This window comes from Gadus chalcogrammus, chromosome 23 (genome assembly GCF_026213295.1).
Source record: "Gadus chalcogrammus isolate NIFS_2021 chromosome 23, NIFS_Gcha_1.0, whole genome shotgun sequence".
Classification (NCBI taxonomy): domain Eukaryota; kingdom Metazoa; phylum Chordata; class Actinopteri; order Gadiformes; family Gadidae; genus Gadus; species Gadus chalcogrammus.
The window spans coordinates 6,558,567-6,585,664 of NC_079434.1; the positions used below are offsets into that span (position 1 = coordinate 6,558,567).

General features: G+C 42.3%; 2 protein-coding genes across 6 annotated transcripts in view; one reads left to right on the forward strand and one right to left on the reverse strand.

Annotated features, from left to right (window-relative positions):
- The first annotated feature begins 340 nt into the window (after positions 1–340).
- LOC130376864 (B-cell receptor CD22-like) overlaps positions 341–27,098 on the forward strand; it is a 52,473-nt gene continuing 25,715 nt past the window's right edge. For all 5 annotated transcript variants that reach the window (XR_008894101.1, XR_008894102.1, XM_056583770.1 and 2 more), the window contains exon 1: positions 341–1,052. The gene's annotated coding sequence lies outside the window, so the exon portion shown is untranslated. The remainder of the gene's footprint in view (positions 1,053–27,098) is intronic.
- LOC130376854 (toll-like receptor 13) lies at positions 4,412–23,692 on the reverse strand. Its single transcript, XM_056583757.1, has 5 exons — positions 23,629–23,692; positions 22,063–22,222; positions 16,567–19,198; positions 11,703–11,820; positions 4,412–10,176 (listed from the first exon to the last, which is right to left on the reverse strand). Exons 3-5 carry the CDS (start codon positions 19,058–19,060, stop codon positions 9,906–9,908), a joined length of 2,883 nt encoding a protein of 960 aa, XP_056439732.1. The 5' UTR covers positions 19,061–19,198; positions 22,063–22,222; positions 23,629–23,692; the 3' UTR covers positions 4,412–9,905.

A 27,098-nucleotide genomic window follows, 5' to 3' on the forward strand; every position in this document is an offset into this window, starting at 1 on the left:
TGACGGCGGTGTTAACGCAGCTATCTACAAGATATCTACAAGTGATCTTAGGAAGGAACTGACGGCTTTATATAGACTCTTCTCTCATAACAACACAGTCAGGGTGGTTCATATATTTTCTCTTCCACTTCCTTAATGTATGTCATTTGATTACAGTAGTGATATTTTGGACACGAATCAAAAAGTATATACAATCGCACTTAGGCTACTTCATTTATTTTATTTTATTTTCAACATTTACAAAAGAATAGGGCCTGCTCGGAATCTGTTCGACCAATCAACGTGACGTTACTCCCGTATACCACAATGCAATGCGGTTGTATTTTTCCGAAGGAGAAGAAGAAGCTGATTAACCGCGAAAACGAATACATTTAATGATGGAGTCTCGTTTAGAAATGTCAACAATTTATTCGGAATCTAGCATAGAAAATTTAACAATCAAAATTAATTAAAAAAAACTTGAACAAGGAAATGTAACATTTAACATCAATCCAACCTCCAGCTTTCCTCGTGAGTGCGGGCGCATCTGTCTGCGTCACACAAATACCCGGCGCATTTACTGACGCACATGACGATTAGAAATGTTCAGCGTAGTGTCCGAATTCTCGTTTGTTCGTTCCCTATATAGTGCACTATATCATGAACACTATATAGGGAATAGTGAGTGTATAGGGAACGATTTCGAACACAGCTAGTGTCTCCAACTCTAACATATTGTTAAAAGCTAAGCCATACCAATGCAATGTTTAGCAAGCTAAGAAGTGGTGCTAAAAACGTAAAGAGAAGAAAGACCTGGATGCGCGCAATTCGAATGTTTGAACAGCGTTTTTGCTGTAGGCCTACCTCACCATACCAGTGACAGTAGCCACGGCAGAGCGGTCATTTTCCAAGTTAAAATTGATAGTCTTCCCTAAGGAGCGCCATGGCACAGTAGCGATTGAGTGTATTGGCCATACTCTCCATCGAGAATGAAAGCGCAAGAAAAATGGATTTCACCTCTATTATCAACGAGTTTGCTGAACAGAAGGCACGCAGAGTTAACTTCTGAACGGGTAAGAGCAGTTGTTATTTTATTATTGGTTATGGCCGCTGTGCCACGTAGGAAAATGTTACCTTTGGCCATTTTGATTAGGCCGTAGTTGCGCTGTTTGTGAAATGTAGTTGTCTGGTCAGCTGAATGGAGTATTTATGTTTTGTTTTTGATAGTAGGCAGTGTGTTGCAAATACGGTGCACGTGGTCCTAATAATGTTTCCGGGATTTTGACGTGTGATCTAGGGATGCTAAGTCTCTTGGTGCGTTTTAATATCCATCCGTCTCGGAGGTCCGAGGATGTTGCCTAGCGACACGCACAAACACGCCCCTTTTCCGATGACGGCGATCCCGCCATCTCGGTTGAACTCAGTGGTGACCGAGCGAAATTCCGAGACAGAATTCAAGAAGGCTGCGCCCATTGTGACTTGAAGTATGAACTGTTTTCATTGTGCTTGGACCACTTTGGTGGTTTAAATGGTAATTTCAATCACTCGTATTACTGCAAAACCTTACTGCGTCCGTATCTCTGCCTATGTACACAAATATATTGTATTTGTGTACAGCACTTTGGTCAACTACTGTTGTTTTAAATGTGCTATATAAATAAACTTGACTTGACTTGACTATGGCCCATAGCCTACTTATATTGGATCGCCTGGTCCTCTGCCAATGCTACCGCGACAACAGCTTTCCGGGTGGCGTCCATGTTTTCTCGACCGAGCGAAATAATAAAACGCTTGAAGTGTGGGCGTGGCATCAGATCCGAGATCCGAGTCGGTTCGCAGAGAATACTCGAACGCACCATCTGTCCATGGTTCTGATGATGATTTTGCGTTCTCTCGTTGTGTTGGCTTAGTGTGTGTGCGTGTGTGTGTGTGTGTGTGTGTTTGGTGGGGGGTCGGGGGGTGGGGCCCAGTGCGATCTTGCCCCTAGGCCTAGCACAACTATGCTACGCCACTGATTGCTGATTTAGTTCCTAATATAAAGTGCATCGTGTAGCACTAGGGGTGAATAAGCAATAACAATGAGCTATGGATTACTGGAAGCAAAAATATATATATTCTCCAATATTCTAATGGCGGTCAGCTTAAGTGCCAAGTCAAAGCAGGCTAGTGTTTTATAGTATAGTACTGCAGTGGTGGATTCATACTGTTAGAAGTGCAGGGGCGAAAAAAATACCCGGCACATTCTGCACAACATGGGGCCCCACCAGCTCGCAAAAAGAAATGAAGTATAATGAAATTAAGTATAATAAAATAGTCCTCATCCTCATTAAGATTAGCATAGGTTATAAGGAGATCCAGATCAAAGTAATAAATGATATGGTACAGACAATTTAAATTATAACCACACCTCTTTGATAAAACCACACCGGGATCTAGGACCGTGCCTGCCTTGCGCTGAGTTGTTGACGGGGGGGGGGGGCAACCGGGCAGCTGCACCGGTTGCACCGTCGATATTTACTCCATTGATTAATAATATTTTGACCATTGAATAAATGCCTTAAATAAATGCCGAATCTGTATCTCTCATAAAGAATATCGTCAGACAATGCCAAGGGATCGGTTCTGTCCCGAAAAACCCTCTGTCTCCGGAGAGACGCCTGTACGATAAGTGCGCCGAGGTCCATGGGAACACCCAAAAATGGTGACGCTATTATCGGAGGAGGGGCTAGGAAGCTGCGCACGCCGATATAAGTAGCCGATCTCCGGGTAGACTCGCTGAAAAGCTGCTCCCGACCAGGTTTGGTTGCGAGCGTAAGTCACCATGGTGATACAGCGACGCTTAAAGAGATCGACTTTCATGGTACAGCTAACCCAGGCTTTCAGCTCAACATACCTCGCTAACCCTCTAATCGAGCTTCGTAGTACAGGCCCCTGGATTGGGCTTCGCGGGTTTGTTTACCGGCGTTCATCTTGTGAGCGGTCTTGCGTGTTCAAACGGTTTATTAGGTATCTAATAAATCGCTGTCTAATCAAAACTTCATTCCCTGCCTCTTCCGTGGTCATTACAATATTATGAATAGACTGCTCGGTAAAAAAATAAAATAATTATAATTATACCAGATACATTTTCAGTCGCACCGGTGCGCCCAAATAAAATATTTGGTCGCACTACCCCGAATTCTAGGCGCATGTACGCCCAAATTAGGCGCACTCTGGAGCCCTGAATCAATGGATTACATGACGATACTTCTCTGTTTCAAAAGTTTATTCGTGCTTTCAAACCAACAGCATTTAGTGCGCACTAAATGAGTTTGGTCCCTTGGTTCGGTACGTTTGCGGTGGTGTGAATGCAAACACCTCACTTTGATGCGCACCAAATCAGCCGGCCGAGACCTCCCTGAAGTGCTGGTCTCGGTTTGCTTCCAAATTAACCCTGGTGCGGTTCGCTTGAGATGTGGAAGCGAACGCACCTCGGTCTGATCCAATAAAAAAATAAATAAAAGCCTCTTTGGACGTAACAGGCACCCACTCAGCTGCGCACATTATGGGAATATTGTTTGATTAGTGGTAACCCCAAGGCTATCAGCACATTGTCGGACCGTCGGGTGAAAACAAGTCGCGGCTCTGCATGGAGCAAAGAGGAGACGGAATGTCTATTGGATAATTGGACAGAAACCAACATAAAACGTATGCTTGAAAACACACGTAAAATTGCCTTTAACACATTCAGCACCAGGATGAGGGAAAAGGAGTTTGACCGGTCCACAACTGTATGAAACAAATCAATATCAGCACAATGAGTGCAGCCCGCTGGATATCCATGATTATTTATTTTCACAGACGCTTTCTCCCATATTTTTACCTTTACCACTTTACCCCGCCCCAGACCTTTTTTTTCAATGATTTATCGATCTTTGCTCACATGTGCATTGTGGACAAATTCTGAGACTGTTGCGATTGCAATGTGAAAAGGTACCGCACCAAACCAAAAAAAATATTTTATGGGTGTGTGAATGTCTCTCCTATGTTCCCCGCAATCTATCAATCTTTAAAAATATTTAAACTTTGACGCGACATTCGCATGATGACAGCCAATCAGTGTTCAACAGCGTGGCCACTGAATGACATTTGTAACGTAACAGCTAATCAGTGTTCAACCGGCCAACTCATTGCAGTGCAGTCCGGGGTAAACCACACCCCGGACTGCATGGAGGAGAAAGTGATTGTTGCCGTTTGCGAATCCCGGAGCTCTATATATGAGCCAAAAGCTCTGTGCGCTTCCGGATGGCCGTAGCGCGGGGAGCTCTCGTAGCGATTGAGCCTCTCAGGGTTTATTTACTGGCGTTGCTATGGTTTCCGGCCTTGTGTGTTCCAACGGTTTATTAAGGCCTATATAGGGCTGTACGGTATGGACTAAAATGTATATCACGGTATGATTTGAGGAATAGACGGTATCTGATTTATATCACGGTTTGTTTATTCTATCTTCTAATTTCGATATAAATGCCTCTGAAGGGGTAAAATACTGGAAAACCGCATTTTTTTTTTTAAAAATATTTTCTCAAGTTACTTCCATCTCTGAAAAACACTAATGTTTAATAGTATGGATTTGTTTCTCCACTTGCTTGCGGACCTTGCCGTATAGTTTTGGCATCTCAATTTGGCTGAAGTGTGTGCGGGCATGTAACGCGTAGTACCTGGGATCGAGTGTTTTGACCATCTCTTTAAAGCCCTTTCTATCAACATTTTGAAAGGGAGCCATTTCCTTAGACAGGTAAACAGTGACGTTTGTCATCTCGTTCCACCACTGGCATTTTGTTGTAAGGACTGGCTTTCAAAATGCCTGCGGAAGCAATGTCTGATTGCAGAGACGGCTTCACGCTACCAGCGTCTGTCTCGTACGTTGTGGAATGAGAGCTCGTGAAGGGACTATTGCGCAAGCACGCAGGAGCGCTTGCTGCGCACCTGCATACTTGTGCAATAGCATACTGCCTGAGAAGGCAGTATCGCTTTCAATCTGTCCCTGGGAAAAGTAACGTGGAGGGATGCAAACAATTAATCGATTATCGATTAATTGTCGATAAGAGATTACTCGATTAAAATAAATTACTTGCAATTAATCGCATTTTTAACCCGTAATTCCCCAACCGTCCACGTGAGGGCGCGCTTGACGCCAGACGTACTTGACGCACACGCGGGAACACAAGCGGGATCACAAGCGAAGCAGAACAAGACAAACGAAAAGCGGGACACTACTAGCTGTGTTCGAAATCGTTCCCTATCATGGATGTAGTGCACTAAATAGGGTGCACGCCATTTTCTAGGGTGTTCGAATTCTCAGTGGTCCACTATATAGGGCACTATATAGTGGACTTAAAATAGGGTACATACGATGTTCCCTACATGTTACTCCCGTATACCACAATGCAATGCGGTTGTATTTTTCCAGGGGAGAAGAAGAAGCCGAATAACCGCGAAAACGAATACATTTAATGATGGAGTCTCCGGCTTTCGTTTAGAAATGTCAACAATTTATTTGGGATTTAACATAGAATATTTAACATTCAAAATTAATTAAACAAGGAAATGTAACATTCAACATCAATACAACCTCCAGATTTCGTCGTGAGTGCCCGGTTTGTTTACTTGATGTGGGCGCATCTGTCTGCGTCACACAAATACCCGGCGCATTTACTGACGCAAATGACGTTTAGAAATGTTCAGCGTAGTGTCCGAATTCTCGTTCCCTATTCCCTATATAGTGCACTATATCATGTACACTATATAGGGAATAGGGAACGAGTGTATAGGGAACGATTTCGAACACAGCTATGAAGAGGGCAAAACGGAGTGCAGTATGGAGCCACTTTAAGTTGGTTAATGACGACAAAGACGCCAAATGCACAATATGTGGAAGTATTTTGACAAATGTACTTATTGTAAGTAGCTTTGGATAAAAGCGTCTGCTAAATGCCCTAAATGTAAATGTATTTTAAAGTACAACAACTAAACAACTTCGTTGAATTACCACCTAAATGTGTCACATTCAGAAGGAAATTCAGCTTCTCAGAAGAATTGCCGCTTATCAATTAATCGATCATCGATCGATAAGATGAAACAACTATCGATTAATGAATTACTCGATAATTTGCATCCCTACGTGGTGCCGAATTGAAAAAGGAACTATGTTTCGTTACCATATTTTCAGTAGTTGCTCGTAACTTTACTTTTAACATGAAAAAGTAGTTAGGGAACTGTATTAACGCATTACTTACTTTGTTAGGCGTTACACACAACATTGTCTACCGGTCACACCGGTCCCGAGGTAACGTCAAAATCCATACCGTAGCGCAAATTCACACCGGTATACCTTCAGCACCGTTTATACCGTACACCTCTAGGCCTATATAATAAATCTGTCTAATCAATACTTCATTCACTGCCTCTTCCGTGGTCATTACAATATTGTGAATAGACTGCGTCGGGTTCTCCGACGTCTCTCCCTCTTCCACAAAAGGTAAAGACATGCAATGGTGGTTATCTTGGTTATCTCGGAATTTGGCAGTAATGGTGGAAAAAGACTGGGGAACATAGGACCCTTTTTAAAAAAAGGGTCCTATGTTCCCCAGTCTCATACAAAGAGGGGAACATAGCGGACCCGGGGAACGTAGGACCCGGGGAACGTAGACAAATAGAAACAGAGGACATTGTTCATATTTTATTACACAAGGCATTTTATTCATTGAGTTACATTGGTGAGTTACACAAAAGAAAAAGGTAGACCATTTCCCAAAATCGAGATCACCAAAACCTAAAGTAATCGCAACGTCAATGTTGTGGGTGTTACATGGTTTTCTAGGTACTCATGGCTTACTGGTAGCATTACTAGCAATCGACTGTATTGCTGGCCCCGTTTGCTATGAATGATTAATGGTAAATCTCCAACGTGGGCTGTTCATGGTTTCACCGATGTGAAAAATATTGATGGGGCAACCAAACGTTGCGTCAAGAGTGTCAAGTGTCAAGATCATGTTGGTGCTGCTATGCTGCTTTCCTTGCTATGCACCATGCTATAGATCAGGTTGTTTGAAATAATGTTCTTGTTCTTTTACTAGTTTGATACTCAGACCGTTCTGTTTGATATTGTGGAAAGGGTGTCGAAAGGGTGAATGATTCTGTGCATGACGCATTTTAAATGGCATCACTTTTGGTCTTGAATCCTTTCTTAAAACAATTGTAAGTGAAAATAAACATAGCTAAATTACAACCAGTAACTTCAGTCATTGAGGGCAACAATAGGCCCAGATTTATTTTTTTACTTTTACAAATCAAGAGTAGGCCTGATTTGACCAATAGGCTTTGCATCCTTTCCTTCTGCCCTTGAAGTCCATTTCAAAGACATGCTGTCCACCAGCTTTCAAATAACAATGATGCCACTGAGGGCTTTGTATCAATTTTATTCACATAACTATCCCTCCCTACTATTTTGTAGTTCACCAAAACACCCTGAAACAACTTGAGTCTCACATTCTTATGCCGTCATACACGCAACAGTGCAAGCAGGCCAATGGCAACCAAGCGCGCAGCCCTTCCTCCCTCACTTTAAATACCACCAGCTGCCACTGGACTGCAGTACATACTGCACCACCTCGACTACCCAGGGACGTATGCCAGGATCCTGTTGGTTGACTTCAGCTCGGCGTTCAACACCATCATCCCTGAAATCCTTCATCAGTAGCTCACCTAGGGCTGGGCGATATGGGCCAAAATGAATATCTCAATATTTTTTTACTATATCTCGATACACGATATATATCTCGATATATTTTGAATCTCCTCTAGAGCACATCATAAATGCTCGATTCAACCATGTCTGGCATAATGTTACGTCAGTAATAATTCTAGTATTACTGAAACATAAGTCTGCATGTAGATTACATGAAACAACATATTGTTTAAACTCATCAGTGCTTTCTATTGGAACAATTTAGAACTTGCACATAAGAAAAGGAAAATCACAGCAAGTTAGATTTACCAACACAGCATTTATTCAAACCGTTAATTATTTATTAACAGTTTGAATAATAATTATTATATATACACTGCCAGACGAAGGATCCAGTGCTATTCTTTTTCGAAACCAAATCCTCAGTTTCCATCCTTTTTTCTCTTTCTGGCTGTTCTCACTCACCGGTCGGAGGTACACGCACCTACAGCAGCGCGCCTTCCAGACTACGTCACACACGCGCGTCCATGAGAATCTCGTGGACTCGCAATGGGCGGGGGAGGTGAGTTTAGAGAGCCACCGGAAATAGCGAGTGAAGGGAACGCTGTGCGTTAAACAAACCCCGAGAAGCCCAATCCCTATGAGAGCTCCCCACGCTACGGCCATCAGGAGGCGCACAGAGCTTTTATCCGTGATATTATATAACCAATTATATTATATATTATTATATATAGAGCTCCGGGAGTCGCAAACGGCAACAATCACTTTCTCCTCCGTGCTGCAGTTCACCCCGGACTGCACTGCACCGAGTTTGACGGTTGAACGCTGGTTGGCTGTTACGTTACACATGTCACTCAGTGGCCACGCTGTTGAACGCTGATTGGCAGATACGCGTCTCTACATTCACTTTGTATGAGATCTTGTCGCCCCGTCGCGTGAAAGCACAACGAGTATGCCGGCGGCGGCAAAAAGAAACATTGCGTCCCAATTTATATTCGATGTTCGCGATATGGGCATTTTATACATCCCCTGGAGAACATCTCGCGATACATTGCATATATTCGATATATCGCCCAGCCCTAAGCTCACCCAGTTTGTAGTGCCTGCCACCACCTTTCAGTGGATCATCAGCTTCCTGATTGACAGGCAGCAATGATTGACAGTCATCAGCAATGGCGCCCCACAGGCGTGTGTCCTCTCCCCGCTGCTCTTCTCCGTCTACACTAACAACCATTTCACAGGACCTAAAATGGTGTCCCCACATTTACTCCGTCCAGAAAATGGCCAAGCAGAGGATATACTGTGTCATCTGCACCTCGATCACTGTCTGATTTGGGTAAGCCACCGAACGGGACAGGGCCAGACTGCAACAGACAATATGGGCTGCGGAGAGAATCATTGCAGCTGACCTTCCCACCACCAAGGACATGTACCAGTCTAGGGTCAGGAAAAGGGCAGCAAAATCGGCCTAGATCCCTCACATCCTGGTCACAAACTGTTCAACCTCCTTCGCTGTGGTAGGCGATGCAGGGCACTGTTCGCTGAACCAGCCGACACAAAGTCAGCTTCTTTCTCCACCCTTTCACTGAACAAGGTCTATCAACACTGTTCTGCATCTACTTCATGTATGTTTCAATTTTTCAATTCCAATATTGTTGTTATTAATATTGTGGTGACCGTGGTCGCTGAGTTCAGGGTGCCGCAGGTGTCATGAAAATAAACACGTAAGCTGTAATACTTGCAGATAGCCACAAGGGAGCAGGACCAAACATATAAACTGTAATAACTGCTCATGGCCACAAGATGGCAGCATCATCACACATGAGGAAGCCGGAAGCAGGCTCTCAGATCATATCCACCAGAGCATGTACTACGTCATATAGGCCACGCCTACTCTACATCGGAGCAGGCGCGTGCCCCAGAGTCAATATCGTTATACAACAGGTTAATAATCTCTAAATAATTCGAAAACATCCAAAGTAAATAAAAACCTTTAGTTTTCCATAGTTCGGTGAGACCGGTGGATCCAGAATCACAATGCATACAAAAACAAATCAACACCAGATGTAAAAATAACCAGAATAAGAAGACACAGCCAATAATGAGTTTAAACTAACAAAGCCAGCAAGGGGAACTGTTTCACTTTCCCTCCATAGAGACAGACCAAGGGTGTCTCAAGGTAAACCCCCCCACAGCATTTCTAAACCTTTGACTTGTCTGGTCTCTCTCCTGGGGGTCCGTCCTCCACGGTGAGCCGTAGATGCTCTCCCATTGGGTGCTCCTGGTTGTCCAGGGCCTGCCGGAGCTTCTCCCAGAACAGGTCTGGGTGTGCGTCTGCGCGGGACCAGCTCAGGTAGGTTTGTCTCTTCAGGAGCCTCCTCATGCGGTAGTACGGAGACAGCTGCTGCATGGGTATGTCCTCCAGAAACACCAGGATCAGCACGTCCTTCTGCTCGTCAAACAGACGGAAGCTGGGGAATGGAAACAGGGAGAATGGTTGAATCATCTGAGCGGATTAACCTTCAGGGGAAGGTTGGCCTGTGCTCATACCCCTATGAAGACCTCATTGTGCCCCTGGGCACCCACCCTCACCCAACACTGCACCAACCATACCTAGCATCCACATGGTTGTATTGGTCCATACTTGCTTACCATACTCAAGTATTCCTTCTGATCATCTGGGGTCTCATTTATAACCGTTGCGTACACACAAAACGGGGCTGAAATTGGCGTACGTGACTTTCCACGCCAAGGTTGTGATCTATAAAAAAACAACTTGACGGGAAAATGTGCGCAGCCCTAAGCAAACTGACCCATGCGTACGCATGGTTTGGAGGAAAAGGAGAATTGGCGACACAGATGGTGTGGTGGTGAACTGAAATCAGACCGAAGAATTGTAGAGTGAGAAGAACGATTATGTTTTATCATCGCCCTTCATAAATTTAATTTCAACCCGTATCATGCGTTAAATCCTAATCAGAATAATTTAAATCAACTGCGTTATTTCTGTTATTACTCCAGAAACATCTCCTTAGAATAGAAATAAAAAAAAATTCTCTATATTTAATCCCGTCACTCCATACTGTCCACTGACGGCGCGACTGCATGGAATAAAGCATCTGTCCAACGTGTGTCAATAACATAATATTTTTATGTGACACTGTAAACACATAATCAAATGTCAATTAAATCCCAAGTGTGGAAAACCAAGCCACACAAGCATCAAGAGTCTGTCTGTTACTCTTGATGCTTTTCATGACTAATCACGCATTAAAAAGGGGTTATGTTCAAGAACATTTTACGTGGGTCATTAAAAACGGATTATCCAAGGTGTTCTCGGTCAGTCTTATTACCGTAACCCTATAAATACAGAGGTCTGCGCCGTGGTAATGCTGCACTATATGGCACTTCTGGCGGACCATGCAAATGGCAGGATTCGGAGGGAGAGGGTATTTAGGGACCATAACAATTTATTGGTAGGCTACATAAAAATATGTAACTCTATGTGAGACCACTTCTTTTTTAATTCTGGGACTGTGCGCTCCGTGCTACTGACAGAGTTCACTGCTGCAGCAACATGTTGCCACTCACTCTGCTTTTTGTTGTTGGCGATCCCAATCCCGTGACCGCCGAACAAAACTACCTTTCGGGCCTCCATCTCACCCAGTGTCTCCACTTCAAGTGTCTCCACTTCAACCTCCGTGAAATTTCGCTTGTTTGCTTTTCTCAGTACTTCTGCCATTGTTTCCGACAAGACATAATACTTGCATCCGAGTCTGTTTTATATGCAGATCGAATTCATGAGGTCATTTGCATTGACCATTTATGGTTAAAAAAGGGCGTTTACAGGGCGGAACGTGAAGCTGATTCAGCTGCGCACACTTGTAGGCACTCTGTGATTTATAAAGCAAAGATTGCGCACGGTGTGCGTACGCAGGGTTTTATAAATCTGCATGTAAACTGGGGCAATGGATGCATGTAAACTCCGGGTTCTTACCTTGCCACCTGGATCTCTCCGGAGCACCATTCACTCTGAAGGTAATCGCGACTGACCACACAGATGGTTTTCCGGCTGCCATAGATGGAGTCTGTAATGTTTTCCATGATTGGTTTGCCTGAAAAGCATTGGTTATTTACAATACATTATTCATTATTTTATATTATTATTATCCATTGTCTAAACTCTGTTATAATATATTTAGCTTTTCCAGCCATGTGGGTCCATTCTCACAATAGCCAAACGGCCGTTGCTTAAGATCAGGTAGGTTAGTCAGTTAGCTCAGATCCAGCAGAGCGACTTTTTTTTCAGAGCTTCTTAGATGAGACAGCACAGAGCCTTGGCCAGAAACCAACAACTGTTATGGGCGGAGTTACGCCATGCTTCCTCAAGCAACACGATTGGTTGAAACAAATTAATCTGAAGAAAGTGAAACACACCGTTCTTGATCTCGTCTTCTATCAGATTTACGATAAAAGTAAAAAGTCTAATTAGTGAGACCACTGAGTCAGTCAGTGTTAGCCATTTTTTAACCATAGTTTACATGCTAACGACTGTAGCATTGTTACTGTCATTAGCCCTTCTGTTCTGTAAGCATTTTTCTTCTGGAGCCAAAACCACTGATTAAATATAAGTGGATGAAACTAGATATAATGACTTGGTTTATAGTCTAACAATAAACTGACATTTTCGTGCTTTCATAATGAGTTCAAAATATACGTATATTATTGGTTTTCATGTGAATAATGCAAAATGCCCTTTAATTATTTATATTTCAACAAATCATAATATTCTTTGAATCTAAGAGATTTATTTTGAATTTGTTCAAACTAACCTTTGCTTATAGCAGTGGTTCCCAACCTTTTTTTGACATCAACAATTTCTGGCGACCCCAGAGACATTTTTTAGATTTTAGTTACAGAGTAGCCAGGATAAGTGCCCAAATTGACAATTTTCCAAAGATGTCCGGTATATATTCAAGGAGGCACATTTTCTGCTGGTAACCTCTCGACAACCACCGTGCCTCTGTGTGAAATAGTAAGTTTTCATATTCAGAGCCCTTGTCGGCACACAGTGTTGCAAACAGACGTGCGCGCAGAGGATGTGGCTTGATGTAATTCACTATGGTTACGACCTGGTGCAGTATGCCTGCAATGGGCGCAATTTAGTTATTTTTTTAGCTTCTTCCTACCCGCACATCGTTTTCACCATATCGATGGCAGCTTGCAATATTAAAGTCTCAGCAATGCTATGTGGCTTCATATTCCTAGCTATGAGATAGCTCACCTCAAGAGAAGCTTTCAGGGCCCGTTCACTAGCAGTCACAGCCTTTTTGAAATACTACACTTGCTGTTTGTTCGGTCTGCAAATTTATTTTCGAAAAAAGCTCTTGGTTTGCCGACCTGCTCTTTGGGTGGTGACTCAAAGTGTCTTTTGAGTTTGTTTGGCTTCATACTCTCGGCAGACAGGACCTTACTACATAGCAGACATTTCGGCTTCTCCTCGTAGCATTCCATCACACTTGTAAATCCATACTGAATCGTATGTTCGCTGTGTCTTTAGTGTCTGTGCCACAGTTCCTCTTGGAACTGTCTTTGGAGGGACAGGGCCAGGCGGGGGAATGAATCTTTCCATTTTGTTTTATACACTCTGATTGCAAGTTTGTTTTTACATTTTACAGCTTTGAGCTTGAACCCAAGTAATGTAACTGTTAGGGATGCACCGAAATGAAAATTCTTGGCCGAAACCGAAAACCGAAAATGAGGAAACCAAGGCCGAAAACCGAAACACCGAAAGAAATTATTATGACAATTATTAATACCATAGAGGGTTGCCGCGGTATACGGTATAAGGTTAAAAAAGTTTAAAGTTCGGCAGTTGTCTTTGCACTGTTTTATTTTTGATGTGTTTTTTAATAAAAAAAAAAATATACAAACCTAATAGATAGGCGGCCTAATAAAGCGTTGGAACACGCAAGACCGGTAACCATAGCAACGCCGGTAATAAACCCTGCAAAGCCCAATCCCTACGAAATCTCCCCGCGCTACGGCCATCCGGGGGCGCACAGAGTTTTGGGCCGTGATATCATATATAAAATTATATTGTACTATTATATATAGAAAGTTATAAGACGCTGCAACCGAGAATTGGCGCACTGCCAGACGCTGTCACCGAGTGTGAGAGGAGGGTTGACGGAGAAGATGGCGGTTGACCTAGTTTCAAAGTTTATACCGTTTATACTCTGTAATACAACCCTAGTACCATTGCATTTATGGCTATGACTGTGTACTAACTTCATTAAAATCAAGGCATTGCAATTTTTGCAAATCGCTATATGTGGGTCTTTCTCAGAAACATTGAAAAACTTCCACACCGCAGACATATTGGCGATTATCCAGACAAGCGTGTGCTGGCTGCGCTTTTTGTTTGCGTCATCACAAATTTCTGTTTCGGCCGTGTTGTTTCGGTGATAAAAGTATTTCGGCCGAAAATGCGCTTTTGAGCCATTTTTGGCCGAAAATTTCCGGTGGCCGAAAATTCGGTGCATCCCTAGTAACTGTGCAGTCACGTGATCGCGGCACTCAAAGATGCACCAGCTCAGATATTTGCTGCATTTTATTTGAACTAGATTTATATTCGAGAAAATGAAAGTATAGGAGACAGTTATGTACGATTATTTGTAGTGTTTTATTTAAAAAAAAAATTATATATATATTTTTTAAATCAATATATATATTTTTTAAATCAATTACTAGACATTTCAGGCGACCCTATTTAAATTCCAGGCAACCCCACATGGGGTCGGGACCCCAAGGTTGAAAAACCCTGGCTTATAGTCTTATAGTTTTATATTTCATGAATGTAAGTTCTTGCCCAATTATCTGTGTATAGGTCACAAGTTTGTGAGAAAGATTCATAAAATATAAAACCTACCAACAAACTAAGAAAATGCAGGAGCCGTCGCTGTTGGTACAAAAAATAAGATTATCTTTCTTTTGAAACTGCTCCTGCATTGAACTACACAATGCAATGCGGTTGTCTTTCAATCTGCAAAGAAATTATAAATATAAAGCCAGAGCAGCCTTGGGATGAATACAAATAGGTCAAATACACAATGTCAGAAAGGGTCAAACCCAATATAATAATCTGTGAGTAGTGCGGATTCAAACTAAATCTGTTCAAATTAGAACCCTGTTTTGCGCCACATTCGATTTTTTTATATTGGACATACAGAAGAGTGCGAGTGAGCAGAATATAACCAGTTGGCATTAGACAAGATACAAAGCCCCACAATCCTCTAGTTGGACAGGTAATTTCACAGACCACTCCTACTCTTACAAGGCGAAAAACGGCATCAAGTCAAGAATGAGATTTTTAAATGTATAAATGTGATGGGGAGAGGCAAGAATTTAAGGATGAAGAATGGGAGGAAAAGAAGTGGGAGGAGGGATGATAGGATTAATTTGACTTGTTATTTTATTTGCGGTTGTGATAGTAAGGACCAGTCAATTGACCTGTCCCCCAATGCCACCAATGCATTAAAGGAGCAATTTAAAGGAGCAAGTAAGTTACATATAAATAGTCTTTCGGCCTGTAGCATATAAACAAGTAGAGTAGACATTAGCTGCGCTTCCATCCCCCTGATTTTATGCACATTTTGAAGTATCGATTCAGTAAACGGTGATGGAAACACAAAAATTCGCACAAAAATCCTCTAATTCGCATAAAGTTTATCCACTCGCTTGAGTTGGTTTTTGAGGAATGCGAAAGAGAGTAAATGCGCAAAATGGGAGATGGAAACACGCTTTTCGAAACAGTTGTGAAGTAGCAAACATTGAACAAACAGGACTGACAACGTCCTTCTGATTTCCGCATAACGACCGGCCATAGCAACCCTGCCGACAACTTGTGTATATTTTAAGCATTTGTATGCATAGACATCCTATATCATGTATATATGATATAGGATGTCTATGTTTGCATATCCTTTAATTATACCGTGTCCATTAATCCCTGATATATGGACACCTACTAAGTAATTCCAGTCAAATTGTCTGTTCAGTCTTCAAAACGAGAGCTGGTACATTGTGGAAAATGAATTAAACTGTAATCAGACAACGTGGTTATATGCTATAGACTCTGGAGTATCTGTGGTATAAAGGCTGCGATAATAATAGATACGTGTGGACCGCTGAAGAGGTAAACTTTTCCTTGCTCTCATCGAAGAAAAAAACGTTATTTTAGATGGAAAACAACTCAATTCCACTATATATCAGGACCTAAGAGAGGATGTTATCAAAAGGATACGACAAGCCCTGGAATGTGTGTAGTTTTCCGCCCCAACCACTTGATGGAAATGCACCCAATTCAAATTTCTTTTTTGCAAACTTTCTAAAGATTCGCTTCACCTTTTTAGATGGAAACGTGACTATTGAGACTCACAAAAAATGGACGCTATAGGACAGTGATCATGATTTGTCTCAATATCAGAATAACAACAATGGGTCAAATAGCAATGGCTGGTGGAATGGCCATAAAGTAGGTCTGTATATGCAGTGTAAGCTTGTCCAGGCCCTGAAAGTCAGGCTATGAATCTGAATGAATTGTAGGTAAATAGGTAGTGGTCATCCCCAAAATGCACCAGAATACAGGAAATCAAATCTGTTAAATTCAATTTTTTTTATTGGGGGTGGGAACCCCAGACCCCCTGTCTATTACTGTGCCCCACCAACATTTTTGATCACCAGCCGCCACTGTATCTAATAGCATATCCACTGGCATGTACGATATATGAAATAGTGCACTGTAGGCTAGCATGTATGCTAATGGAGGTGCAGAGGGTGTTCAGGATAGGGCTCCTCACCTGGCTGGAAGTCTCGGTGGTGCAGACACAGTCTCCAGCCCTGCTCGTCCTCCAGCTTGGGCAGCAGCTCCCCCAGCACCCAGCCCTCGTCGTTTGCGTTGTAGGAGACGAAGGCGTCGTATTGATGAGCACGCTTGTTCTTGTGCTTTGAGTTGTAGAGGAACGCCAGCATGAGGTAGTACGCGTAGACCAGATGCCATTGTAGGAAATGGTGGGTGAAGGAGACTGCTATGGTCATGATGACCGCGCATGCCGTTGAAATATAACAGATGAAGCCAATGTCGACTGTACAAGAACGGATGTCAATCTCCAAAAGTTTTTTCCCTTTGAGGTTTGGAGGGTAGTTGCATTCAAAGTTGTATGCATCAAACACTTGTGTTTGCTTGTTGGTTGTAACCCATTGGAGGAACCACGCGTTGTCACAGTTACAGGTGAAGCTATTACCCTGCAAATCCAGGTATTCAAGGGCTGACAGAGACAGCATCACTGGCTCTCTAATCACAGAAAAAGCATTCTTCCTCACCTGCAAGGATTTCAGCTTTGTGAGGTTAGCAAGGAGCAGAAAATCTAGAGACCTCAGGTTTATTCCTGAAATATAAAGACCTTTTAGTTTTTGAATCGGGGAAAATAAATTGTCGGGAAGGTCTGTGAAATCATTTGAGCTCAAATAAAGCTTATTTAAATTAGGAGTATAGTTGAAGAAGTGTGGGTGAAGGGATGTAAGCTTGTCATTCTTGATATTGAGTACTGACAGATTTGTCAGGCCTTGAAGAAAGTTTTGAGGAAGGTTGTTCTTATGATTTCCTTTTTGAGCTGAAATAAGCAATTTATGGAGTTGTGAAAGCTCAGCAAATGGTGGATAATCAATAGGGTTTTCAGATACATATGTAATGTGATTGCTCATCAAATTCAATGTCTTCAAAGCTTCAAAGTCTTTTAAAACAGCATTGGAAATTTCAGTTATTTTATTTGATTGAAGAGTAAGATACTTAAGTTTGGTCAGTCCAGAAAAAGTCCCCTTTTTAATTTTTTTTAATTTGTTTCCTTGTAATGACAGTTTCTCGAGGGAATGCAACCCTTTAAATTCTCCCACATCTAGATCTTCGAGTTGATTGTTAGACAAATCAAGCACTTGGAGATTTGGCATGTTTTCTTTGAAGGCACTGTTTAATTTATAAATGTTGTTGTTTTGCAATATTAAGGTCTTTAAATTGACCACATTTTTGAAAACACAGTCCTTTAGAACCAAGACACGATTATCATTGAGCTGAAGATTTCTGAGACGGGTCATATTGGCAAAATCATCACAGCCAAGAACATTGATGTTATTGAAGCTGAGAACCAGTTTTGAGATTCGAGTTTTCCTTACGGCATGGGGAACTGATGTGAGACGGTTAGACTTTATAATTAAAATGTTAAGCTGCCAAAGAGATTGAAATGAATTTTCAGAGATGTCAGATATCTTATTTTCCCCCAAGTCCAGCTTATTCAGATTAGTACACAAGGACAGCATGTCTGATCTAATAAATATGATGCAGTTATTTCGGAGATTAAGATAGGTCAGCAATTGCATTTTGCAGGAAATATTGACGAGAACCCGCAGGTTTTTATTAAAATGGTTTAACTTCAGATACATCAGTGAGGAGTTAAATGTCTCCAGAACTTCCAGCATTCCATGTAATGAGGAGTGAATCCCACTGATATATAGTTTAGACACACCACTAAGGTACGATGTGTCACTCACCTCCCAGACGATATTTTTCCTTTTACCCTTATCCTTAAGCTTTAAACTTGTGAGGTTGGGAAAGATATCTGCAGTGACCCTAAAGACCTTAAGATGATTTAGAGACAAATCAAGTGAAACAAGTTCTGTAGACGTATTTGACAGCTCCCATGAATTAAATTTGGGAATTTTGTTTGAATTAATGTTCAGGGTTTGTAAATGTGGTGAATTTTGTAAGATATTTGTTAAGTGGCAGAGTTTGCGCAGCTTGTTATGACCTAGGTTTAAAAGCGTAAGCTTCCTCAGAGACTTGAAAGAGGCCGGTGCAACTACATAAATATGATTGTCAGTCAGATGCAATTCTGTGAGATGGACTAAGCCATCAAACATACCCTCCTTTAGCACAGAAAGCCAATTCCTGTTTAAATTCAACACCTCTAGAGAGATTTGACACACAAAAGTGCCAGATTCAATTTTGGAGATAGAGTTGCGTTTCAGGTCTAAGCGCAACAGATTTGGTAAATTTTTCAAATCACTATTATTTAGTTTAGAAATGTAGTTATGAGACAGGTCTATACTTGTGAATCTTGCTGGAATGTCCTTTGGAAATACTTTTAAACTGTTCTTCTGACAGTTGGCCTCCGTCTGCCGTGTGACCCTGCAGTCTTTCAGCGCGTAACTGGTAGTTGTAAAAATAAGACTGTTCAGATATAATATTCCAAATGAACACAAACTAATTCCCCTTTTTGGCATCGCCATTTCCGTTTTCATTCCAGCACACAAAGATGTTTGTTAATGTTGATAATTTCCAAGACAATGGATCTCCAGTCCTACAAAGTGGATCTTTGGTTTTGTTCGTTAATTTCTTTCAATCCAAGGGATCAGGTTAAATCCACCAATCCCAAAAATCTGTAAAACAGACACACAGAGATACACAAACAGCGTTCATTACCAGTGATTCCAGTAACAAAAAAAAGAAAAAACTGGTCAGATTAGAGTAATGCGTCACTTAGTAACGCATTACTCTAATCTGACCACTTTTTTCAGTAACAAGTAATCGAATGCGTTATTATTTCCAAACCAGTAATACGATTAAAGTTACTTATCCTAATCACTATGCCTTACCAGTTATTATGTCATTTTCCTTATAAAATAAAATATATTTTTTGATTTCTTGCCTCTGAGTTAGAAGTATAGGATTACGGTCAATGTAGTGTTTATAGAATACGAAATATACTATGTTACACATGCTATTTATTCTGAAGACCACTCTAGAACTTGTTTGTCGTTATGCAGCTATGCGTAGGCTGAATCGCAATCGTGTCAAGACAAATCTTATTGGCCAATACACACTGACATACAAAATGTTGTGGAACAGAAACAGAAAGACTCTTTATTTTATGTTATAAAAAAAAGTATTTATGTTGTGAAGTCAGAAAAGACTGTCTTTATTATTTATTTATTTCAGGAAATTGTTTTTAAGTTAAACTTAAATTGTCAGGAGATACATTGTTGACGTTGCACTTCCAATAAAGTGAGTATGTTAAGGAGCGGGGCGAGGGGACCCAAGCGCTGGACACAGGGAGGCAGAGACAGGGTAAAAGGAAACGGGGTTTATTGCAGGGCTTGAAAACAATTTTTTTTTTCAATCGTTCCGCTCCGAACGGAACCGGTATATTTAACGTTTTCGTTCTTGCGTTCCGCCACCAACATATCGTTCCTGAACCTGTTCGGAACGTAAAATAACGTTTGTTCTTAACGTTCCGGCAGTGTTATTGGGCCTAGTCTATTTTTGTGGTCGATAAAAGGGTGACCAGATGTGTCGCTTTGTGCGGGACAGTCCCGCATTTCCATTACTTTACACGTCCCGCAAATTGAGACGTTGTCCCGCTTCGAATATTCAAATACTCCTTGGGAAAATTAGTATTCAAAGCTTAAATCAGTATTCAGAGCTTCGTTGTTTCACGTAGGGCCTACGTGACGTTACCAGAGCGAGGGAATCAAACTATAAGCGACACCAAGCAGAGAAGCGAGACACCAACATTAGCGGGATCTCGGGAGGAAAAGAAATGCTTAGTGAAATGCTAACCTTAGCTTAGTTGTTTGTTTACGTTCGCTGTACAGCGCCGCGCAAATCAACTATGACTTGCTGCAGAGCGTGAGCGTCTTGCGAATACCCGGTCAATATAATAGATATAATATGGACACATAAGACAATCAATATTCGGTATTTGTTATGGATTATTGTACAAATTCCCTGAAAAGATGCACATCCAGAATGAATTGAAAAGCTCCCGCAAGGGCTGAGCTGGCAGAGGACAGCTGATTTGGTACGGAACAACAGCTGTTCGCTTCCACGGGGAAAAAATAAGTGACACCAACTTACTTAGGCCTACTAATTAACGTTCAAAAGCTAGTAGGCATAATAGGGCCCCTTTAACTGTTTGGTTGGTTTAGTCAAATATCCTTATTAGCGCTTCTTATTAGGCTATGTAGCTTAAATAATGACATAATCAGGCCGTTAGAGAATGCAACCTGTTTAATAGCCTAAACTTTCAATAGATGGGGAAAAACATGAACGGTCTAACATGAAACGTCGCAATAACGAGGCATAGTGTTACGAGTAGCATATGTGTGTGCGGTGAGAATGGCAGTGTGCGTATGCGTGGTGTGAGTGACGTCAGCGAGTGAGTGGACGATGCGCGCGGTAGCGCGTGTGTCTAGGAAGAGGCGACCGAGTCCGGTAGAATAAGTACCCATCCTGCTCAATAATCGGGGGCCCGGCTTCATTCCGACCTATAAGCAGACAAACTGCCAGTCAAATCACACAAAACAAAGAGACAGGATCACACAGGCAATTTTATTCGCGCTTGGCCCACTCTGGATAAATGTCGTTTATATCGCATATGAGACTCGACGGCTGTGGAGAAATGCAATCCTCCCGTAGCCACGGAGAGCTGTGATCACAGAGAGGGCATCTCGTCACATATTTACGCATCGATAGGAGGGGGCGCTGTCAGCAGACTATTATTTAGACAAATTATTAGCAAATTTCAATCGGACAATTTGACCGAAGAGTTAGAAAGGGCATATCGCCGCTTCTGCCTTCTCACACCGCGAGACAGGTTCGTGGCTTTGAGTATCGCGATTTTCGGTTTGATACGCGTATCGTTACAGCCCTAATTAATACCATCAATACCAGCTGTATTTGAGGTCTTTAAGCCCATAATTATCTCGAAAAGTTCAGTACTGTCTGTTGGCTTCAAGAAAAAGGAGTGTAAGTAATTGCCAGTTAAGTATTGTTGAAAATGTACCCCCCTGGGGTTGTCTGATGGTGGCAGCGAGATTTTCCCCAATTAGAAACAAAGTAGTTGTTAAAATTTGTAGGGAGGTCTTCTTGCGATGTCTCCAGTGACTGGAAGAACAATAGGTTTACAACCCTTGTTTAGGACTCCACTTAAGACAGGCCATCGAGATTAGTTTTGATCCTGTACTGGATACAGGATCGGCCACTTGTCCCAAGTTCAACCTTCGATGGCTGAGAGATGAGTGTAGGAGAGAGCATGGGAAGGAGCTTCTGATAAGAGAGTTTCGTAAAGTGGCTCCTGCAGAGGACAATGCTAATGTGTCCCAACTGCCAGCCAGCCCAGCAGAACAAGAAAATGGACTTTTTTGCTTTTGAGAACAACCCACAGAAAGCTTCTCAGCAGAAAAAGAGTAACTGATATTTAAGGTCTGGGTATGAGCTTGAGATTCTAAACCAGTTCCCAAACCTCAAAAAGATGTACATGAAGTACAACTCTCCAACTCCATCCAGTGCACCAGTTGAACGGCTGTTCAGTTTGGGTGGATTCATGCTTTCCCCGAAAAGGAACAGGCTCTCTGCTGGGAGGTTGGAAAAGCTTCTGCTGATGCGGTATAACCACTGTTTCACTCCGAAAGAAAAAAAAAAAACATAGGGCCTTGTCATAAAATGAGACTTGACTAACACACGCTTTTCCGCTTGCCTGAACCTGCAGACATATGACAGGGGTCAGATCCCCTCCACACACACACACTCCTATACAGAAGCACTCCCCTCCCACACACACACACTCCTATACAGAAGGCACTCCCCCCTCACACACACACACACCCATACAGAAGCACCCTACCCTCCCACACACACACACACACACACCACACACACACACACACACCACACCCACCACACACACACACACACACACACACACCGTACAAATCCCTCTACATACATACACACAGATCACATACACGTAGAAGCAAACCTCAATCCCACACAAACATAGAGGCAGTCCCCTCCATACACACAAACACAGTGACATTCACATCCACACACTCAGAGAAACGCATCCTTCCACACACACACAGTTCAAACACATACTCTTTGACATTAGAACAGCCTAAATGTGGCATGCAACAGAATTTTCTGTTTTGGTAAACGCATTACTCTCTGCACTGCAACTGTTAAAAGATGTACATTTTAATGGAGACTTTGGTTTTAATTATTTTATTTACATCTATTCGAATGAAGGTGTGTATACACACCAAAACGATTTTATTTAAATGAGAGACCGTTAAATGAAATGAAAGATTGAGACTAATAAAGATTGAGACTAATAAAAACAAGTTTTAAAAAAGCATATTCAGGTTGTGTATAGCTAGTGTGTTTTTGAAAGGTAACCAAGTAAAGTAATTAGTAAAATTATTAGTAATTAGAAAATAAGTAATCAGTAAGTAACTGGATTACTTTCTTGGATAAGTAATCAGTAATCAGTAACTAATTACTTATCCAAGTAACTTGACCAACACTGATCACGAGTCCCTGGTTGATGTACCAGTGTTCCAACTTGTTCAGCACATTTTGTTCAAAACCAATGTGTGGATGCATGCTATATGTATAATGCCCTGCGAGTTCCCTTGACTGTTGACAATCGACAAAATACTTGTAATTGCTTGTTGTTAATACAATAAACAAATCCAGATACACAATGAAGAAAAAACATTATTTAGTGTAATATGTTATAATAAACACACTAAATATAATATATCGGCCTATAATAAACACACAGAAATATAATATAATAAACACACAGAAATTAGCATTTAGAAGTGTATTATAATGTACTTGCCCAACAAACCAAATTCCGCAAAAACAAATGTTTCTCAATGCGGTCTCCTTCCCGATGCATATGGGAACTCAAAATAAGGTGTTTTTGCCAAAAGCTGGCTGGAAATGACCTTTTTATGTGATCCATTGGGTTAGAAATGAGGAAGCAAAAGCTAGTAGTCATGTTATGTAAGAAAAGGGAAATTACCTAAAGGGAACTTGTTATGTTTCCTGTATCTTTTACGTGACTATCCTTCACAGCCCATACAGAGATCAACACGGAAACATTGTATCTTGTTCGCAACTTCAGCAAGGCTGGTTTATTCGTGCACGGGAATTTATACAAGTCAGAGGTGCCACCTAGTGGTCACCATGAACGAAGCACCTTCAGCTTCATACATAACAGAACTAATGCTACAAATCTTTTTTTTTCCGAATAATTGACTGTCCATATGCAACCAGGATTCAACAAAATAACCTGTTCACTGTAGAACACCTCTACTGCGCCTAGCTTCTCTTTATGAGTGTGGGAGAGTGGTAAGCGTGAAAGTCCATCTGCATTTGCATGTAGTGCACCCTTACGGTATTCGATGGTATACTCATGCGCTGATAGGAGGAGTGCCCAGCGCTGCATTCGGGCTGCAGCCATTGATGGTGTACTTTTCACTGGACTCAGGATGGAGGTCAGCGGGCGATGGTCAGTGAGTAGGGTAAACTTGTTACCATAGAGGTACTGATGGAACTTGCGAACTCCAAAGACTATCGCTAGCGCCTCCCTCTCTATCTGGGCATAGTTTTGTTCTGCCTTACTGAGTGTTCGTGAAGCATAAGCTATAGGTCGTTCCTCTCCATCAGGCATAGCGTGCGAGAGCACAGCTCCGACCCCATATGGTGAAGCATCGCACGCAAGGCGAAGGGGCAGCTCAGGATTGTAGTGTGTTAATACTTCCTGTGATACTAGGAGTGCTTTTGCTTTCTGGAAAGCTGATTCACAGTCTACTGTCCACTGCCATTGCTTCCCTTTGTTTAGCAGTTCATTTAGTGGTTTAAGGACAGTGGCTAGATCAGGAATGAAGCGTCCATAATAGTTCAGCATTCCTAGGAACGAACGTAGCTGGCTGACATCACGTGGTGCTGGTGCTTCCACAATAGCACGTACTTTCTCTGGTGATTTGTGGAGCCCGGCTGCGTCAATGATGTGGCCCAAGTATTCCACAGACTCCTGGAAAAACTGGCACTTCTCTTGTTTGAGATGCAGGCCATACTCCTCTAGCCTGCCTAGGACTGAATCCAGCGCTTTGAGGTGAGTCTGTTCATCAGGACCACTGATGAGGATGTCGTCCAGGTAACAGTGTGTGTAAGGTAGTCCGAGCAGTACTTGATCCATAGCCTTTTGGAACAAGCCAGGTGATGACGCTACTCCAAAGGGCAAGCGATTAAAGCGGAATAGCCCTTTCTGTGTGGAGATTGTTAGCAGCTTCCTACACTTCTCTTCTACCTCCATCTGCAGATATGCATTAGATAAGTCTAACTTACTGAAGCGTTGCCCTCCTGCTAGAGAGGCAAAAATGTCTTCAATGCGTGGTAATGGGTATCTATCCACGCAGAGAGCTTGGTTGAGGGTGACCTTGAAATCGCCACACAGTCTAACGGTGCCATCTTTCTTGATAACTGGCACCACAGGTGTGGCCCACTCACTATTCTCCAATGGTGAGATCACCCCAAGCTCAGTTAGGCGCTTCAGCTCGGCTTCAACTCGAGGTCGAAGTGCATAGGGCACATTACGTGGGGGGCAGAATTTAGGTATACTGTTAGGTCTAACAGTCAGTGTGGCTTTAATCTGCTTCAGTGTGCCTAACTCTGTAGAGAACACAGCTGAGTGTCTCTTTAACACCATCTTCAAGCTGTCTTTCTCTCTTTGCTCAAAGGCATGCACTGTCTTCAAGTCTTTCCAATTCAGTTTGATAACTCTCAGCCACTCTCTGCAAACAGTGGAGGTGCATCAACTTTCACTATGTACAAAGGCAAAACAGCACACTGCTTATTTAACTTAACTTGTACTTTGATCAACCCTTCCGGTGCCAATGGCTCTCCAGTGTAAGTTTTAAGAATTATCTCAGTGGGTTGCAGAGGTAATTTACTTAACTTGCTTTTATACAGTTCCCAGAAATTAAAGACACAGCAGCCCCAGTATCCAATTCCATTTCCATTTCCTTTCCATTAACTCTAGGCAGCACAGAGATTCTGGAATATTTCCCTTTTTCAGACGGGGCATAAAGTCCCAACTCAGAGTCAGTGTCAGATTTAGTCTCATCACTTTCACTAACATTCCTAGCATCAACATGATGAATCTCTTCTTTCTGCTTTCACACTGCGCTTCATGGTATTACCTTTCTGTCTCCATTCTCTGTCTTGGCTGCTTCTGGCTTGGCTGCTTCTGGCTCTACTCTTACACATTTGTTTGGTATGCTGGTAGCAGTCGCGATCTCTGGTAGCAGTCGCGATCTTTGTACCAGCAGTCTTCATCTGCATGGTTCCTTTTCCCGCACCTGCGGCATTGATCACCTTTGTTGGCACTTATTGCATGCACTTTAAGGAACTGCTTAATTGCTGCACGTCGCGTGTGGCTGTCTCTGCCGACACCGCATAATCCACTGCTTTCTGAAAAGTGAGATCCTTTTCGGTTAAAAGGCGCTTCTGAACTGTTTCAGTCTTTAGTCCACAGACAAATCTGTCCCGTAGTGCGTCTTCAAGATAAGCACCGAACTCACAATGTTCCGAAAGTCTTTTCAGTACAGCAACGTACTGTGCCACGGTTTCCTCTTCCCCCTGATTTCGCTTGTGGAACCGGAATCTTTCCGCTATAACAAGCGGTCTTGGAGCGAAATGGTTTTGCAATACTTCCACAACACGTCCATAATCCATCTCCCCAGGCTTGTCAGGAGCCACCAAACTGCGAAGTAATCCATAAGTTCTTGGTCCCATCACACTAAACAACACTGGCACTTTCTTAGCTGTTCTGATCTCATTAGCCAGAATGTAATGTTCAAAACGCTCAATATACGTTGCCCATTGTTCACCGGTATCATCAAAAGGATCCATATTTCCAATTATTCCCGCCATGATGCGTCCGCTCTCAGTTGCTTTCTCTTCAATAACGGACTCTTCGTTAGAGGATTGGCTCATCACCTCTTAACAGATACACTCTAGCTCACTAGCTAGCTTCCAACGTGGTTCTTCTTTTGTTCTGATGACCAGTCAAACGTCTTCAGAACTACGCACCTCATCGCCAATTTATGTTATGTTCCCTGTATCTTTTACGTGACTATCCTTCACAGCCCATACAGAGATCAACACGGAAACATTGTATCTTGTTCTGCAACTTCAGCAAGGCTGGTTTATTGTGCACGGGAATTTATACAAGTCAGAGGTGCCACCTAGTGGTCACCATGAACGAAGCACCTTCAGCTTCATACATAACAGAACTAATGCTACAAATCTTTTTTTTTCCGAATAATTGACTGTCCATATGCAACCAGGATTCAACAAAATAACCTGTTCACTTTAGAGTACAGGCTACATTCAGTCAGCTCCCGTTTTAATAGGCTCTCTTTCTCTGTGTTTTTGATATGTTATATACCGACTGGGAATCCGGGCTCAGTCACCGGTACACGCTAA